Source organism: Pseudophryne corroboree, chromosome 1 (assembly GCF_028390025.1).
Source record: "Pseudophryne corroboree isolate aPseCor3 chromosome 1, aPseCor3.hap2, whole genome shotgun sequence".
Lineage (NCBI taxonomy): Eukaryota > Metazoa > Chordata > Amphibia > Anura > Myobatrachidae > Pseudophryne > Pseudophryne corroboree.
In genome coordinates this window covers 820,462,535-820,483,034 of record NC_086444.1, presented here as the reverse complement: position 1 = coordinate 820,483,034, position 20,500 = coordinate 820,462,535, and the positions used below count along the sequence as shown (strand labels likewise).

Here is a 20,500-nt window from a genome sequence, read left to right as displayed (position 1 = left end):
GGATCCTGCTGATAGAAAGCAGGAGGGTATCCTAAAATGTATTTACACACATACTGGTGTTATACTGCGACCAGCAATCGCCTCAGCCTGGATGTGCAGTGCTGGATTGGCGTGGTCGGATTCCCTGACTGAAAATATTGATACCCTAGATAGGGACAGTATATTTTTGCCAATAGAGCATTTAAAAGATGCATTTCTATATATGCGTGATGCACAGCGGAATATTTGCCGACTGGCATCAAGTCTAAGTGCGTTGTCCATTTCTACCAGTAGAGGGTTATGGACACGACAGTGGTCAGGTGATGCGGATTTCAAACGGCATTTGGAAGTATTGCCTTATTAAGGGGAGGAGTTATTTGGGGTCGGTCTTTCAGACCTGGTGGCCACGGCAACAGCTGGGAAATCCACGTTTGTACCCCAGGTCGCCTCTCAACATGAGAAGACGCCGTATTATCAGGCGCAGTCTTTTCGTGGACAAGCGGGCAAAAGGTTCCTCATTTCTGCCCCGTGACAGAGGGAGAGGAAAAAGGCTGCAGAAATCAGCCAGTTCCCAGGAACAGAAACCCTCTCCCGCCTCTGCCAAGCCCTCAGTATGACGCTGGGGCTTTACAAGCAGAATCAGGCATGGTGGGGGGCCCGTCTCAATGAATTTCAGCGCGCAGTGGGCTCACTCGCAAGTAGACCCCTGGATCCTTCAGGTGATATCTCAGGGGTACAAATTGGAATTCGAGACGTCTCCCCCTCGCCGTTTCCTAAAGTCGGCTTTACCGATGTCTCCTTCTGACATTCACAAGCTGTATTCCCAGCAGGTGATAATCAAGGTACCCCTCCTGCAACAGGGAACGGGGTATTATTCCACACTGTTGTGGTACCGAAGCCGGACGGCTCGGTGAGACCGATTCTAAATCTAAAATCTTTGAACACTTACATACAGAGGTTGAAATTCAAGATTGAGTCACTCAGAGCAGTGATTGCGAACCTGGAAGAAGGGGACTACATGATGTCTCGGGACATCAAGGATGCTTACCTTCATGTCCAAATTTACCCTTCTCACCAAGGGTACCTCAGGTTTATGGTACAGAACTGTCACTATCAGTTCAGACGCTGCCGTATGGATGGTCCACGGCACCCCGGGTCTTTACCAAGGTAATGGCCGAAATGATGATATTCCTTCGAAGGAAGGGAATTTTAGTTATCCCTTACTTGGACGATTCCCTGATAAGGGTAAGATCCAGGGAACAGTTGGAGGTCGGTGTAGCACTATCTCAGGTAGTGTTGCGGCAACACGATTGGATTCTCAATATTCCAAAATCGCAGCTGGTTCCGACGACTCGTCTTCTGTTCCTAGGGATGATCCTGGACACAGTCCAGAAAAAGGTGTTTCTCCCGGAGGAGAAAGCCAGGGAGTTATCCGAGCTAGTCAGGAACCTCCTAAAACCGAGCCAAGTCTCAGTGCATCAATGCACAAGGGTTCTGGGTAAAATGGTGGCTTCCTACGAAGCAATCCCATTCGGCAGATTCCACGCAAAAACTTTCCAGTGGGACCTGCTGGACAAATGGTCCGGGTCGCATCTTCAGATGCATCAGCGGATAACCCTGTCACCAAGAACAAGGGTGTCCCTCCTGTGTTGGTTGCAGAGTGCTCATCTTCTAGAGGGCCGCAGATTCGGCATTCAGGACTGGGTCCTGGTGACCACGGATGCCAGCCTGCGAGGCTGGGGAGCAGTCACACAGGGAAGGAATTTCCAGGGCTTATGGTCAAGCCTGGAGACATCACTTCACATAAATATCCTGAAGCTAAGGGCCATTTACAATGCTCTAAGCTTAGCAAGACCTCTGCTTCAAGGTCAGCCGGTGTTGATCCGGTCGGACAACATCACGGCAGTCACCCACGTAAACAGACAGGGTGGCACAAGAAGCAGGAGGGCAATGGCAGAAGCTGCAAGGATTCTTCGCTGGGCGGAAAATCATGTGATAGCACTGTCAGCAATTCCGGGAGTGGACAACTGGGAAGCAGACTTCCTCAGCAGACACGACCTCCACCCGGGAGAGTGGGGACTTCACCCAGAAGTCTTCCACATGATTATAAACCGTTGGGAAAAACTCGACAGGTATTGCGCCAGGTCAAGGGACCCTCAGGCAATAGCTGTAGACGCTCTGGTAACACCGTGGGTGTACCAGTCAGTGTATGTGTTCCCTCATCTGCCTCTCATACCCAAGGTACTGAGATTGATAAGATGGAGAGGAGTAAGCACTATATTCGTGGCTCCGGATTGGCCAAGAAGGACTTGGTAACCGGAACTTCAAGAGATGCTCACAGAGGATCCGTGGCCTCTACCTCTAAGAAGGGACCTGCTCCAGCAAGGACCCTGTCTGTTCCAAGACTTACCGCGGCTGCGTTTGACGGCATGGCGGTTGAACGCCGGATCCTGAAGGAAAAAAGGCATTCCGGATGAAGTCATCCCTATCCTGATCAAAGCCAGGAAGGATGTAACCGCAAAACATTATCACCGCATTTGGCGAAAATATGTTGCGTGGTGCGAGGCCAGTAAGGCCCGACGGAGGAAATTCAGCTGGGTCGATTCCTACATTTCCTGCAAACAGGAGTGTCTATGGGCCTGAAATTGGGGTCCATTAAGGTTCAAATTTCGGCCCTGTCAATTTTCTTCCAAAAAGAACTAGCTTCAGTCCCTGAAGTTCAGACGTTGTAAAAGGGGTACTGCATATACAGCCTCCTTTTGTGCCTCCAGTGGCACCTTGGGATCTCAATGTAGTTTTTGGGTTCCAAAAGTCACATTGGTTTGAACCACTTAAATCTGCGGAGTTAAAATATCTCACATGGAAAGTGGTCATGCTGTTGGCCCTGGCCTGGGCCAGGCGCGTGTCAGAATTGGCGGCTTTATCCTGTAAAAGCCCTTATCTGATTTTCCATTCGGACAGGGCGGAATTGAGGACTCGTCCTCAGTTTCTCCCTAAGGTGGTTTCAGCGTTTCACCTGAACCAACCTATTGTGGTGCCTGCGGCTACTAGGGACTTGGAGGACTCCAAGTTGCTAGACGTTGTCAGGGCCCTGAAAATATATGTTTCCAGGACGGCTGGAGTCAGAAAATCTGACTCGCTGTTTATCCTGTATGCACCCAACAAGCTGGGTGCTCCTGCTTCTAAGCAGACTATTGCTGGTTGGATTTGTAGTACAATTCAGCTTGCACATTCTGTGGCAGGCCTGCCAAAGCCAAAAATCTGTAAATGCCCACTCCACAAGGAAGATGGGCTCATCTTGGGTGGCTGCCCGAGGGGTCTCGGCTTTACAACTTTGCCGAGCAGCTACTTGGTCAGGAGCAAATACGTTTGTAAAATTCTACAAAATTGATTCCCTGGCTGAGGAGGACCTGGAGTTCTCTCATTTGGTGCTGCAGAGTCATCCGCACTCTCCCGCCCGTTTTGGAGCTTTGGTATAATCCCCATGGTCCTTACGGAGTCCCCAGCATCCACTTAGGACGTTAGAGAAAATAAGAATTTACTTACCGATAATTCTATTTCTCGTAGTCCGTAGTGGATGCTGGGCGCCCATCCCAAGTGCGGATTGTCTGCAATACTGGTACATAGTTATTGTTACCAAAAAATCGGGTTATTGCTGTAGTGAGCCATCTTTTCTAGAGGCTCCTCTGTTATCATGCTGTTAACTGGGTTTAGATCACGAGTTGTACGGTGTGATTGGTGTGGCTGGTATGAGTCTTACCCGGGATTCAAAATCCTTCCTTATTGTGTACGCTCGTCCGGGCACAGTATCCTAACTGAGGCTTGGAGGAGGGTCAATGGGGGAGGAGCCAGTGCACACCAGGTAGTTCTAAAGCTTTACTTTTGTGCCCAGTCTCCTGCGGAGCCGCTATTCCCCATGGTCCTTACGGAGTCCCCAGCATCCACTACGGACTACGAGAAATAGAATTATCGGTAAGTAAATTCTTATTTTCTCTGTCTCTGGTTCCCTATCCATCTCTTGTACTGTATGTGTTGGGATCTGTATCTACCGGACGTCCTTCTCCTGCTTTGGGCTTGCTAACTTAACTGGCCTGCCTGGGCCTGGGGGTAGGGTATAGGTGAGGAGCCTGGGCTGCTTGGAAGTCAAAAGTTTAACTGTTTGGTGCCCAGTCTCTTCTGCACAGCCTATACCCAGCGTAATCCCTGTGTCCCCTATGGATTTCGAAGAAAAAGATTTAACCAGGTAAGAAAAATTATTGGGTTAATTGAATTCTCCCCCTTTGTGTGCCACCATCTGGTCATGCTAACAGGCCTTAGTAAAACCAAAGAGCCATTTGTCTCTGTTTTTGGCGTACTACAGTACATGAGTGGCCAAATTCTATGACGATCATTTTTGGAAATGTGACAAGCTAACACTGAGATTAGATGTTTTTTGATTTGAAGCCTTCTATAGGATATACAGAGACAGGATGCAGTTAATTTGCGGGCAGTCGGGATCCCGGCGGTCAGGATATCCACGCCGGAATCCCGACTGCTGACAATATCGACAGCTGGAATCCTGGCTCACAGGGGCTATTCCCACTCGTGGGAGCCAACGACACCCACAGAGTGGAAACAGAACCTGTGGCGAGCGCAGTGAGCCTGCATGGGGACTCCTTGTGCTCACCCTGCTGCCGGCATCCTGTCTGTATACTGACGGCCGGCATCCCGACCGTCGGTAAATCATACTGAACCCCAGAGAGACATACTGTATATTATTTTCTACATTCCTTATCGTAAGATGTGTGTCTTTTTACATATTAAGAGCAGGAACATAAACAGCCAGTGAAATCTTAGAATAAAACAATGTTGCTAAAACACAATGTCAGTATGTGGCTCACGCATACTCAGCTATGCTAGCTTGTTTTTACTTTATTATAAGCAGCAAAACTGCAAAATATCTATCAATTTATTAAAGTTTTGCATATTGATGCACCTTAATTCTTCCCTTTTTGTTTTTACAGTTATTTAATATGACCATTGAGACTGCGCAAAAGAGTGCTGAGCTTGACATTCGCCTGGCAACCCTACTTAAACAGACTCTCTTCTCCGCTTACACCAATGTTTCACGAGGCCTCTTTGAGCAGCACAAGCTTATCTATAGTTTTATGCTCTGCATAGAGATCATGCAACAGAAGGGAGAAATCACTGAGTCAGAATGGAATTTCTTCCTCCGAGGGGCTGCAGGATTAGATAAGGTGGGATTTCAGTGCTTTTAGCACAGATAAATCTGGATGTTTTTATATCTCAATAGCTTGAAACAAAAGCTAAAGCCTCAAGGAATGAATGTGTTCATTTAAATGCAGTGAAGTGTTAGACTTAATCTTCCACATCTAGCCATTAGCCCATAAGGAAAGTGTCTTAATATTTGCTTTTCAGAGCTATTGTATACATGCAACATGTAATGCTTTTACATTTCAACTGATGTAAATGTGTGCTGCTTTGTAGGTAATTTATTGATTTCTTATATGATATAGATCAGGATTAGGGATTTACAACTAGCAAACTATAAGAACAGTCAAGACCTGTCAGGCTGTATGTCGGTTCCATATTGTGCTAAATGTGTATGGTCGCAGCTGAAGTTTTTGCAGCGTTCCACTCTCCTGACTAAAAGGAATAGAAGTCAATTGTAAAGTATATTTAATAAAAAAAAAAAAAATAGGCGAGATGCAATAGCGTCCGAGATTTCCGGAGGTGCGGGATCCCGGCCGATCTCTGACCTTTTTTAAAGGGGCAGTAATTTACAAAGCATGGTTTTGCCTTTGTAAATGACTGCCTCTTTAAAAAAAATTGTCCGAGATCGTCTGGTATCCCGCACCTCCGCCAATCTCAGATACTATTACATCTCGCCTTGAGTGTTACATTTTTTATTTAGTGAAGATTATATATTATTCCCTAGGGAATCAGTGTTGACTGACCTTTTGTTAATACCTACTGGTGATTCTTGTGATTTGTAATTTCTAATGAACTGTTTGAGTGACTAGAGAAAAACTAGAAATTATCTGTATTTTTCTACTACAGAAAAACTTGAATACTTCTGTATTCATTGTGATCTGTTTGGTAATGTGTTTCCTACTGTTTATTGTTTCAATTCACATTTTGCTATCTTTGAAAATTGCAATAAAAATTTACATTTTCAAGGGCTTATAATAATAGATTAGAATAAACATAAATTAATTATAATGGGGGCATTTTTTCACATTATACTTACTGTATGCATTTCATTAGTTTCATTATTAATTATGTTTTTGTATTAGTTCTACAAAAAATGTAACAATACTTCATGGCGTAATGGTCTTTGTGTACTTTTTCGTTCTGAGCAGAATCGAAGAGATGCATTTCCAGCTAAAGGCCAGCTAAAAATGAATCCAATTTAGTTTTTATGGCCTAAACTAGGAGGCTAATCTGGTAATTTTCTTGCGAGTTTGCAGTTACCTCAAGTAATAGCCTCTGAGTGTGGGAAAAAATCACTAGAAATCCGCCAGAATCACTCTTCACTGGATACAAATAACCATCCCTATTTTTGTTGTCTGATTTAATAGCCTGCGACTTGCAAACGTGCCTCTGGCTGGCGAGATTGCTCAAATTGCTTGTGTTTTGTGCTATCTGTCAGGGTAGAATGTAACAAACAGCCATATGTATTACTTGACCACTACTTAATACGCAATTATGGGGCCCCAAAAATACTGAAGGGTCATAATCAGTGACGTGTGGTGAGGGCAGTAACTGGGGAGGCACTGGCTGGTTGCTGCGGCGCCCCCCCCCCCCCCCCTTCCCACCCATTAAAAAGACAAAACATAGGGTGCACTAGGCTGAACTAGCCCCCCCCCCCCCTTCCAAACCAGTCAGCCCAGGGCTAGAATTCCTCAGAAAGTGGGGACCCCAGAAGTGCCAGCATGTCTGGACATTAAGGGCCCACTGGCACCCGTAGTCCACCTGTAAAGAAATTATAAAAATAAAAACACAACACCTAATGTTTAAATAGTTTATTAAGCAGCACCTTCACCTGGGGACGGTGGCCTTTCAGGTCTTTTCATGGCTGCCGCCTCCCCAGGGCTTCCGGCGTCTTCACCTGTGGGGCGGCGGCCTTTAAGCTCTTTTTCATGGCCGCCTCCCCAGGGCTTCTTTCTTTGGGAGCTCTTGCCTGCTCCCTCCCTGCCCTCGGACTGACTGCCGCTACCTCGCCGCTGGCTTATATAAGCCAGTTGAGGGGGCTGGGCAATGACGCAGCGAGCCGTGGTTGGCTCGCGGCAGCCATCTTAAATTTAAAAAATGACGCTGGGTCGCCAAATCTGAAATGGGAAGCCACCTCTCCGCTGCCGAACTCTGCAGAATGGCTGGTAGGGACTGGATCCTCTGGGATCCAGGTCTGCCGCCAGCCACCCTTTCTCCGCCGGGTCCCACTGCCGCGTCACGCAGCCGCATTTGTGCCCGCTGGTCCAATCGTATCTGCGGGACTGACAGGGGTGTGCATTCATGTGGGCTGAATGCACGCCCCTGTCATTGAGGCACCTGTACTGGTGCCACTTCCTTATGTTTTTTCAGTGGGCTTTTACAGCCCATGGCTTGGCCCCGCCCCATGCCTGCCCCATCAAATTATGAAGCTGATACTATTTTTATGTTAATGGAGGCCATAATAATTAATTAATAATAGAAGTATAATCATGCTAGCACTTGTAGTGCCGCACAGTTGTTTTGTCTATCATTAATTAATATGCCTCTCTGGAGCTACTCAGAAACTGTGGGGTAATCGTTACGAGAAAATTAGCGAATCTTTCATTAGCAATTCGGCTATGCTAAGATACACCCCCAGTAGGTGGCGGCTTAGCGTGTGCAATGCTGCTAAAAGCAGCTAGCGAGCAAACAACTCGGAATCACCCCCATAGTGTGAGCAAAGTTTGCCCTTTCTTACCTCCACAAAGCACTGGAAACTAACGGCGATTTGCTTATAAGTCTTTAAATTGCTGACTATTACATTGATCGACTTTGAGGCCAAAGTCACTGGAATATCGCTGCAATTTCTGCCCACCTCAATATCACCACTATAAAAAGCAAACCTATTACATTTGGCCCATAGCAGCATTTCACCATATGTGTTTGTTTGGCAACTCTCCTTCAGGAATATTTTCAAGTAGAAACTAGTGCTTCAGGTCCCAGTCAATTACCATTTTTCAGATGCTGAATAGTGTAGTGCATTTCCAGACTATGAGGAACAGATATGTGTGGAATGAAGCCGAATATCAGAAATTGTATCAGTTCTTGTATAGCCTGTCTTATAAATAAATAAAATGTTGGATAATCTTCAGGGGATCAGGTGTAGCAATCCCATCTTGTGATAAGTATAACAAACATCTATGGCATTAACATTCTGCTCGGAGCTTGTGAATAAGAAGTGTGTGAGGCTTGTCAGCATAACAGCAGGATTATTACTTTGTATGGAGAGGTGCTAAGCCAGCTTTGTTTTTGAAAAGGAAAACAGTATATGTATTAAATCATGTATCTCTGTTCCTGGAGCCTCTCATGGGTGTTCTTTATGTTTTAAGTCAATGCAGAAAACTGGGAGGTATACTTAGAGATTTAATGATGTTGAATCTGTTTGGGTAGAGATGTGTATTGAATTAGATGAATTTATACAGCTACTTTCTGGTTATCCTATATTGGGGGAGATGTACTAAGCCTTGGAGATTGATAATATGGAGAGAGATAAAGTACCAGACAATAAGCTCTGCCTTGTTACAGGCTGTGTTTGAAAAATTACATAGGAGCTGGTTGGTTGGTTGGTTGGTTGTTCATCTTTTTCCACTTTATCACTCTCCTAGTCCGTCCGTCCCCTGGTACCACACTGCCCATCTCAGGGAGACCAGTCTCACTAACTGTCTTCAGTACCTTCAGTGTCCACCAGCCGCTTTCATAGGAAACCAGTCAGAGAGCCACAAACTGCATATCTGGCACAGCAAGCCCACATCCCCTTGCGGGGGGTCTGATGAACACCACTGATACTTTAGATTGCACACCTCTGCTCATAGTTATTAGCATATCCTACAATTGCAGTCAAAGGGCCTAATTCAGTAAGGATTGTGATCGCATTATAATTTATGCTTCATCGTAGAAATTAGTGATGCCTCCTGCCGGTGCAGCTTAGCTGCGCCTGCAGGAAGCCCTCCGCCATATTCCCTATCGCGGCGGCTGCGTATGAAGTCACGCAGCCGCTGCGATCATGCCCCCGCCACGCCCCATTCATGCTGCACCACCCCCGTAATGCTCCGTCTCTGCCCTGGTTGATTGATAGGCAGAGGTATTTTCTGTGGCCCCCCCTGCACATGCGCCGCGGGGTGATCGTAATAATTCTGGTTGGATCGCGATTTGCGACCCAACCTGGATTAGCCGCAAAATCCACATAGTCACTGCGAGAGTTGTGACAGTATACTCTGACCCAAATATGGATGCTCCCTTGTTGTCAGGGTAGTGATACAAACTTCTTGGATACCTTTAGAGCCCAGTCAAGTGATATCTGTAGCATCCACCATTTTACATCTGAAACAGGGGACCGAATCTGTTGGCCAATATGCTGTAGATTTCAGGACTGTTGCTTCCGGGTTCCAGTGGAATAATGTAGCCCTTGTCTCCACCTTCTGGCAGTGGTTACCTGAACAAGTTAAGAACGAATAGGCATCTAGGGAGCTGCCGTTATCCCTCTGCATTAAATTGACTCTTGGTCATATGGACTTAACAGTCCCATGGCTCCATCTAAAGATTGTCTCCTTGGTTCTCAGTTCCTCTTGTGTCCCATAAAGAGCACGTCTCTATCCTGAGGAGTGCGAAAGGAGGTTCAAAAACAATTTCCATCTTTAACGAAAAAGACTATCTGATCAGGTGGAGGTCAGATTAGGTTTAGTTCAATATACCCCAACATTTTTAATTAAATATCCTTATTGTTGGTCGAGTCTTCAGACTTTGATTCCAGAGAAACAGAAACTTTATCATAGCCAAGATTGTTAAAAGATGTGTAATTCCACCGTGCCTGTGCGGCCTCCTCTGAGTATTATTGTAATAGACGGAACCAAAATTCCTTCTGCTACCATTCATCATCAGACCCATAATTTGACCATGCAGTTTATTGCTCTCTGAAGGGAATAAATATGCTCCTTCGTCCCTCCAACGGCTGTAGATTATGTTGGGCGGTCCCTGGCTTCACTTTCAGTCTTCCACTATTGATTGGAGTAAACCCCAAATCCTGTCTTGGGGACCTTGCTGCCATTTGCGATCAGTAACTCCTCTGTATTGGATCATTCAAAGTACCACGGTCACTCAAGATGACTCCTTGTCTCTTCCTTACCAAACCTTTAGTGATGTGTTCAGCAAAAGAAGCTGCAGAGACGCTACCTGTCCACCATGAATGGCTTTTTGATGTACAGTTGCAGTCATTAAGTCTGATAACTAAAATGTTTCCTTATCTTAGAGAGGGCTATGCCAATGTAATATTGTTACCTTCCCTAAGTCATCCTATAATATAATTCAGTATACTCCCCTGTCTTTAATGTGATTCATAAGCTCATGAAGTAAATTATACAGTAAGTTTGTTAATTATAATGATGCTCTTTCTTTCTTTTGTTAGGAGCGTCCAAGTAAACCGGACGTGCCCTGGCTTTCTGACATACTCTGGTATAGTTGTTGTGACCTAGAAGAGGTGCTTCCATGTTTCAAAGGAATAAAAGTAGATATATTATCTGCACCTGTTGTCATCCATTTAGGTAAGTGTGTGGTTAAATGTATATTGTGACACTTGAAATAAAATCATCTCTAGTATTTTATTATAGGGCCAAATAAGCAGCAATTAAGGAGAACAATTCAGGTAAATCAAGGGGGTGGTACAGAAGTGAGAATAGGCAGTATGAGCTATTTCAGCCAATAATTCTGCACCTTACAAGGTGAATGGACTATAATACAGTAAAGTACTTTTGAGTTAGTCACACATACAGATGGGCCAACATAAACTTATCCAAAAACTTTGCCGTGCCAAAACACTAATCCTAAATACCTATTATGCTATAAGCAAACTAAGTAGCAAACTTGTGGAAAACACAGTTTAGGGTTAAAAGACATCATACAGGTCCGATATGAGTGGTCGTGTCATGCATTGGTATGTCCTTTGCTACAAAAATACTACTCTAAGTACCTAGTACAGTATCCGGTCAGGGTCCCGGTAGTCGAAATACCGATGCCGAATTCCAGACAGTGCTCGGAATACCAACGCCGGGATCCTGACATGGTTTGAAATGCCGGTGCCGTAACCCTGAACGCCAGAATCCCAAGCAATGAACTGCCGGGACTCCACTGTGATAAGCCACGGGGTGTGTGTGTTAGGTTTAGGCCATGGGGGGAGGGTTAGGGTTAGGCGGAGGAGGAGGGAAGGTTAGGTTTAGGCTGCGGGGAGGGGGGTTAGGCTTAGCCACCACCTGGGAGGGTTAGGATTACACTGCTGGGAGGGGAGATTAGGGTAAGGTACCAACAGAGTGGGTTGGGGCTAGGCTGCGGGGAGGGCGCAGGGTTATGGTCAGGCTGCAGGGAAATGAGGGTTGGGGATTAGGGCTAGCATAGTTACCAGTGACCTGTGGTGAGGTAAATGGGTGAGGATGTACTGGCTAGAAGCAGAGCCAGATTTACACACAATATATGAACCCAAGGGCTCATGTTGGCATTATACACAGGTGGAGCAGTATACACTACTGGCAATTTGGTGAGGTTTGATCAGAGATGTGTGGAAAAGATAGGCACTGCCACACCTGCCATAGACTTTTTACTCCAGAGTTTTGACTATAAAAATGATTACAATAATAGAAAGAAGAGATTAATAATATATTCTTTGTATTTTTCATATAGTTTATAGTGTCAAAGCTCTGGCATATACTGCAGTATGACAGAAAAGACTCTGCCTCACCTCACTGCACATCACTGATAGTTACCAAGTTGCTGTTGGTATCCTAAGCTTCGGGATGCCGCTGTCAGCATTCTGACTGTTGGCATACCAAGCATCGGGACCCCAATGCCATCCCCCTCGTACACTATAAGCAAAGTGAAATGCAAAATTGAGGAAAAAGTATGCAGTCTGTAAAAAAATGCAAAAGACAGGTCCAATTTTAGTGACATGCGCAGTGCATTATTATGCTTTAGTTTCATATGACTTTATACTAATTCCTTTGAGAAAGAAAAATGAATACTAAGTACCTGTTATCCTATATGTGAAGACACAAAATTATGGAAAAAGTAGCAGAGTTGAGGAAAAAGTGCACAGTGTGGGAATCGCACAGGCGTCTCATGCCATATGGTAGGACAAGGATATGAACACACATCTGTACCATAACATGTGGTGTGTGGCATGTATCCCAACTATGAAGTACGACTGTGGAAGCAACAAAAAACAAAACAAAAAAAAAACAGCCTAAAGTAAATATAGAAAACAACATAATATAAAAACATTTGGAAAACCTGCCCACCATTCTTTTGCCTTTACGTCTAATCTGCTCATTATACATATATTTCTCTAAAGAGAAAATTATAAATATAAAAGCCAATATAATTGGAATCTGTATCTTCTAAATGGAAAGAGGATATATGTTAGGACTGTGAAAAGGTGGTCAGACAACAGAATTGTCTTGAGTATATATGTACTTATCTATTTTTTCATACTAAGGGCATAATTAGCTTTTTATACCCTTCAAAGAACCATGAAATTATTTGAAAATGACAGTGGGATTTCTCCCAAACACAATTAATTCCATCTTCCATTGGGAGCAGAAGCAAATGATATAATCCCCATAGTGATGATAAAACTATTTTTTTTGCTAGAAAACAGCATTTTGAGGCATACAATGGGTTTAATTCACATTGTTTTGATTCAAGGTAATGCAAAAATATGGTCCACCATCTACCATGTAGATATTTTGCTTAGAGGACCATTTACTGTAGTTGCATTCACTTATTTCTAAGCATTTATAATTTATGAGAAGCAGGCAACCAGTTTTTGCTGGATACAACGTCTTCAACATTTAGTCATTGGGTGTGGAAATGCTCTCAATCCTCTTGCCATTATGCAAGGAAACATGAATAAAATATACTGATGTATATTCAGTTAGTCACACTCACCCACCAAACTGTTATACTATAGGCATTTTCAGTGTGGTGGTGTCACATTTCTGCCCTCTGTGTTTAATAATTTTGACTACACCAGGAGTGCGTAGAATAAGCATAATTAATGAACAGGTTCAGTACAGGTTGAGAATCCCATATCCAAAATGCTTGGGACCAGAAGTATTTTGGATATGGTATTCCGTATTTTGGAATAAGTGCATACCATAATGAGATATCATGGCGATAGGACCCAAGTCTAAGCACAGAATGCATTTATGTTACATATACACCTTATACACACAGCCTGAAGGCAATTTTAGCCAATATTTTTAATAACTTTGTGCATTAAACAAAGTGTGTGTACATTCACATAATTCATTTATGTTTTACATACACCTTATACACACAGCCTGAAGGTCATTTAATACAATATTTTTCATAACTTTGTGTAGTAAACAAAGTTTATGTACATTGAGCCATCAGAAATCAAAGGTTTCACTATCTCAGTCTCGCTCAAAATATTCTGTATTTCGGAATATTCGGTATTTCGGAATATTTGGATATGGAATACTCAAGCCGAATAGACATCAAACATTATTCCAGTATATCGGCTTCCAGCTTTGGTCGATTGTCGTGTAATGCAGTTTTACAGGTGTAAGCCATAATGGCTTAGGATAGATAGCTGCTGCGTATTTATATAGTGGGTTATTTATGTTAAATCATGTTTGTACATATAAGAGTAGAGGAAGTGACGTGAATGACTGTATCCCTTTTGTGATAAAATACGTTATTGGAACTACATATAATGTATCTTCATTAGGTTTTATTTTATAACATACCTAAGGGTATAACATACCTAACACGCATTGAGACACAGTACAGACAATATTGGATGTGTGATACTATATACAATATACGAAAAACATTCTATTAGCTGCATTACCGATACCAGGAACCCACCCCCTCACAACCCCTTCAGCAGCATTCATACACTTTCTGCTGCTGAGTGTTTGGAAACTACAAAATAACTTTTACATTACAGTGAGTTTGTGACTTAAAAAATATTTTTGGTAAAAAAAGAAAATCCCTTTCCACAGGCAAGTACAGAAGGAGATCACGCGTGCCAGAAATACTACAAGATAGTGTGATTATTAGACTTTTGCAGATGAGCACTATAGATTCAGGATATATATATATACAAGGTGGGAATGGAGACCAACCCCACTCCGTAAGAGGAGAAGGCCGCACCCGAGGAGGGGCGGGTACAGGGAGAAGGGGTCGAAGGAGGCGGAAATGAACCTTATTTTTTTTTTTTTAATTCTTTATTTTGTATGGTCAGGTAAGGTAGAAACAGTACAAATAGTAGTAGTAAACGGGCAAACAGAGCCCAAAAGCATTACAATGACGACCATAGTAATTTTAAAGAGTAACATAGAGCAAAAACCAGAATGAAATCAGTATCGAATGAATATAGTGGGGGGGGGGAGAAGAATGGTGGGGAGGGGGGGGGGGGAGGAGGGACACCACGATACAATCTATGAACCATATTTTTAATTTATCTGATTATGAATTAACTCCTGATGAGGTTTCATTGTTGGCAAAAGGGTTGAGCTTCATTCCTACTGTAAGACATGATGATTTTGATTTCTGTATTGACCAGTTTAAGTTTGGACGTAAGCTCCGACTTAGGGAATTTTTTGGGGTTGGAAATCAAACAAAAGTCTCTGATGAATTTAAAAACCCTAGTCAGTTTGATACCCCCTCTGCGAATTCAAGTATTAAAGCTTTTGCTAGAGTTATGGAAAAAGAGGTTAGGACAGGGTATAAGACTGCTTTGACAATTTATCTAAAGGTGAACGTGTGGCCTTGAAGGCATTAAGGGAGAATGAAAATGTGGTAATACGCCCCGCTGATAAGGGCGGGGCTATTGTTTTGCAAAATTGGTCCTCATATGATAAGGAGGTTAAGCGACAATTGGGAGATGAATCTGTCTACAGTTTATGTGATGCTAATCCAATGAATAAGGTAAAAAAATAAGATTGACCTATGCATTACACATGGACTTCAAAATTGTTGGATCAATGATAAGATTGCTGAATATCTAAAGGTTGATTACCCAAAATGTCCTTATCTGTATACCTTGCCTAAGGTCCACAAGACCCTTGTTGACCCACCTGGTCGCCCTATAATTTCAGCACAGGATTCGGTATTACAGCCTGTTGCTAAGTTTGTGGATACATTTTTACAACCGGTGGTTGCTAGGATCCCCACCTGTTTAAAAGATACGGGAGATTTTTTGCTGAGATTAAAACAAATTGATGTGTCTCACCCTGAGGATATTCACCTGGTTACATTAGATGTGGTATCGCTGTATACCATTATTCCTCATGAGGGTGGTATGAGGGCGGAACGGGAGGCACTTGTGGCCTTTGACCATCAGGGTTCCCCAGTGGAGTTTATTCTAGACCTATTGGGATTGGTATTGAAGTAAAATCACTTTCTATATGCGGGTAGATATTATAAACAGGTGTCAGGGACTGCGATGGGGTCGAACCTGGCACCTGCTTATGCTAATATCTATATGCATAATTTTGAAACTACATATATATTTCTCTGACGTCCTAGTGGATGCTGGGACTCCGTAAGGACCACAGGGGGATAGCGGCTCCGCAGGAGACAGGGCACAAGAATAAAAGCTTTAGGATCAGGTGGTGTGCACTGGCTCCTCCCCCTATGACCCTCCTCCAAGCCTCAGTTAGATTTTTGTGCCCGAACGAGAAGGGTGCAGGCTAGGTGGCTCTCCTGAGCTGCTTAGAATAAAAGTTTATTTTAGGTTTTTTATTTTCTCTATCGTCCTAAGTGGATGCTGGGGTTCCTGAAAGGACCATGGGGAATAGCGGCTCCGCAGGAGACAGGGCACAAAAAAAGTAAAGCTTTACTAGGTCAGGTGGTGTGCACTGGCTCCTCCCCCTATGACCCTCCTCCAGACTCCTGTTAGATTTTGTGCCCGAACGAGAAGGGTGCAATCTAGGTGGCTCTCCTAAAGAGCTGCTTAGAGAAAGTTTAGTTTAGGTTTTTTTCTTTACAGTGAGTCCTGCTGGCAACAGGATCACTGCAACGTGGGACTTAGGGGGAAAGTAGTAAACTCACCTGCATGCAGAGTGGATTTGCTGCTTGGCTACTGGACACCATTAGCTCCAGAGGGATCGAACACAGGCCCAGCCGTGGAGTCCGGTCCCGGAGCCGCGCCGCCGACCCCCTTGCAGATGCTGAAGCGTGAAGAGGTCCGGAAACCGGCGGCTGAAGACTCCTCAGTCTTCATAAGGTAGCGCACAGCACTGCAGCTGTGCGCCATTTTCCTCTCAGCACACTTCACTGGGCAGTCACTGAGGGTGCAGAGCGCTGGGGGGGGGCGCTCTGAGAGGCAAATATAAACCTTATACAAGGCTAAAAATACCTCACATATAGCCCATAGGGGCTATATGGAGATATTTAACCCCTGCCTGACTGGAAAAATAGCGGGAGAAGAACCCGCCGAAAAAGGGGCGGGGCCTATCTCCTCAGCACACGGCGCCATTTTCTGTCACAGCTCGGCTGGTCAGAACGGCTCCCAGGTCTCTCCCCTGCACTGCACTACAGAAACAGGGTAAAACAGAGAGGGGGGGCACATTAATGGCTATATATATATATATATTAAAGCAGCTATAAGGGAGCACTTAATATAAGGATATCCCTTGTATATATAGCGCTTTGTGGTGTGTGCTGGCAGACTCTCCCTCTGTCTCCCCAAAAGGGCTAGTGGGTCCTGTCTTCATTAGAGCATTCCCTGTGAGTTTGCGGTGTGTGTCGGTACGTGGTGTCGACATGTATGAGGACGATATTGGTGTGGAGGCGGAGCAATTGCCAAATATGCAGATGTCACCCCCCAGGGGGTCGACACCAGAATGGATGCCTTTATTTGTGGAATTACGTGATGGTTTATCTTCCCTTAAACAGTCAGTTGAGGACATGAGGCGGCCGGACAATCAATTAATGCCTGTCCAGGCGCCTCAAACACCGTCAGGGGCTGTAAAACGCCCTTTGCCTCAGTCGGTCGACACAGACCCAGACACGGGCACTGATTCCAGTGACGACGGTAGAAATTCAAACGTATTTTCCAGTAGGGCCACACGTTATATGATTTTGGCAATGAAGGAGACGTTACATTTAGCTGATACTACAGATACCGTAAAACAGGGTATTATGTATGGTGTGAAAAAACTACAAACAGTTTTTCCTGAATCAGAAGAATTAAATGACGTGTGTGATGAAGCGTGGGTTGCTCCTGATAAAAAGTTGATAATTTCAAAAAAGTTATTGGCATTATACCCTTTCCCGCCAGAGGTTAGGGCGCGCTGGGAAACACCCCCTAAGGTGGACAAGGCGCGCACACGCTTATCTAAACAAGTGGCGTTACCCTCTCCTGAGACGGCCGCACTTAAGGATCCATCAGATAGAAAGATGGAAGTTATTCAAAAGAATATATACACACATGCAGGTGTTATACTACGACCAGCTATAGCAACTGCCTGGATGTGCAGTGCTGGAGTAGTTTGGTCAGAATCCCTGATTGAAAATATTGATACCCTAGATAGGGACAATGTTTTACTGTCGTTAGAACAAATAAAGGATGCATTTATCTATATGCGTGATGCACAGAGGGATATTTGCACACTGGCATCTCGGGTGAGTGCTATGTCCATTTCAGCCAGAAGAGCCTTATGGACACGACAGTGGACAGGCGATGCGGATTCAAAACGTCACATGGAGGTTTTGCCGTATAAAGGGGAGGAGTTATTTGGAGTTGGTCTATCAGACTTGGTGGCCACGGCTACTGCCGGGAAATCCACTTTTTTACCTCAAGTCACTCCCCAACAGAGAAAGGCACCGACCTTTCAACCGCAGCCTTTTCGCTCCTACAAAAATAAGAGAGCAAAGGGCTTGTCGTACCTGCCACGAGGCAGAGGAAGAGGGAAGAGACACCAACAGGCAGCTCCTTCCCAGGAACAGAAGCCCTCCCCGGCTCCTGCAAAAACCTCAGCATGACGCTGGGGCCTCTCAAGCGGACTCGGGGACAGTGGGCGGCCGTCTCAAAAATTACAGCGCGCAGTGGGCTCACTCGCAGGTAGACCCCTGGATCCTGCAGATAATATCTCAGGGGTACAGGTTGGAATTAGAGACGGATCCTCCTCATCGTTTCCTGAAGTCTGCTTTACCAACCGTCTCTTCCGAAAGGGAGAGGGTGTTGGAAGCCATTCACAAGCTGTACGCTCAGCAGGTGATAGTCAAAGTACCCCTATTACAACAAGGAAAGGGGTATTATTCCACTCTATTTGTGGTACCGAAGCCGGATGGCTCGGTAAGGCCTATTCTAAATCTGAAGTCCTTGAACCTCTACATAAAAAAGTTCAAGTTCAAGATGGAGTCACTCAGAGCAGTGATAGCGAACCTGGAAGAAGGGGACTTTATGGTATCCTTGGACATCAAGGATGCGTATCTACACGTTCCGATTTACCCCGCACACCAGGGGTACCTCAGGTTCATTGTTCAAAACTGTCACTATCAGTTTCAGACGCTGCCGTTCGGATTGTCCACGGCGCCTCGGGTCTTTACCAAGGTAATGGCCGAGATGATGATTCTTCTTCGAAGAAAAGGCGTATTAGTTATCCCATACTTGGACGATCTCCTAATAAGGGCAAGGTCCAGAGAACAGCTGGAGACAGCTTTAGCACTATCTCAAGAGGTGCTAAGACAACACGGGTGGATTCTGAATATTCCAAAATCCCATTTAATCCCGACAACTCGTCTGCTGTTCCTAGGAATGATTCTGGACACGGTTCAGAAAAAGGTTTTCCTTCCAGAGGAAAAAGCCAAGGAGTTATCCGATCTGGTCAGGAACCTCCTAAAACCAGGAAAGGTGTCAGTACATCAATGCACAAGAGTCCTGGGAAAAATGGTGGCTTCTTACGAAGCAATTCCATTCGGCAGATTCCATGCAAGAATATTCCAAAGGGATCTGTTGGACAAATGGTCAGGGTCGCATCTGCAGATGCACCTGCGAATAACCCTGTCACCAAAGACAAGGGTGTCACTTCTGTGGTGGTTGCAGAAGGCTCACCTATTAGAAGGCCGCAGATTCGGCATTCAGGATTGGATCCTGGTGACCACGGACGCCAGCCTGAGAGGCTGGGGAGCAGTCACACAAGGAAGAAACTTCCAGGGAGTATGGACGAGTCTGGAAAAGTCTCTTCACATAAACATTCTGGAACTAAGAGCAATCTACAATGCTCTAAGCCAGGCGGAACTTCTCCTGAAAGGAAAGCCGGTGTTGATTCAGTCGGACAACATCACGGCGGTCGCCCATGTAAACAGGCAGGGCGGCACAAGAAGCAGGAGTGCAATGGCAGAAGCTGCCAAGATTCTTCGCTGGGCGGAGAATCACGTGATAGCACTGTCAGCAGTGTTCATCCCGGGCGTGGACAACTGGGAAGCAGACTTCCTCAGCAGACACGATCTTCATCCGGGAGAGTGGGGTCTACATCCAGAAGTCTTCAACATGTTAATAGACCGTTGGGAAAGACCAATTGTAGACATGATGGCGTCTCGCCTCAACAAGAAACTGGACAAATATTGCGCCAGGTCAAGAGATCCACAGGCAATAGCTGTGGACGCACTGGTAACTCTTTGGGTGTACCAGTCAGTGTATGTGTTTCCTCCTCTGCCGCTCATACCAAAGGTATTGAAGATCATACGGCAAAGAAGAGTAAGAACAATACTAGTGGTTCCGGATTGGCCGAGAAGGACTTGGTATCCGGAACTTCAAGAGATGCTCACGGACGAACCGTGGCCTCTACCTCTGAGAAGGGACCTGCTACAGCAGGGTCCCTGTCTTTTTCAAGACTTACCGCGGCTGCGTTTGACGGCATGGCGGTTGAACGCCAGATCCTAAAAGGGAAAGGCATTCCAGAAGAAGTCATTCCTACCTTGATTAAGGCACGGAAGGAAGTCACCGTGAAACATTATCACCGCATTTGGCGAAAATATGTAGCGTGGTGCGAGGATCGGAGTGTTCCGACGGAGGAATTCCAACTGGGTCGTTTCCTACATTTCCTGCAATCAGGATTATCTATGGGTCTCAAATTGGGATCCATTAAGGTTCAAATTTCGGCCCTGTCAATATTCTTCCAAAAAGAATTGGCCTCTGTCCCTGAGGTCCAGACTTTTGTCAAGGGAGTACTGCATATACAGCCTCCTGTGGTGCCTCCGGTGGCACCGTGGGATCTAAATGTAGTTTTAGATTTCCTCAAATCCCATT

General features: G+C 44.9%; 1 protein-coding gene across 1 annotated transcript in view; it reads left to right on the top strand.

The window, feature by feature from the left end:
* DNAH6 (dynein axonemal heavy chain 6) overlaps nt 1-20,500 on the top strand; it is a 679,574-nt gene that overhangs the window by 545,079 nt on the left and 113,995 nt on the right. The window contains exons 61-62 of the mRNA XM_063919567.1: nt 4,983-5,216; nt 10,634-10,769. Of these exons, the coding sequence (XP_063775637.1) occupies nt 4,983-5,216; nt 10,634-10,769 (370 nt within the window). The remainder of the gene's footprint in view (nt 1-4,982; nt 5,217-10,633; nt 10,770-20,500) is intronic.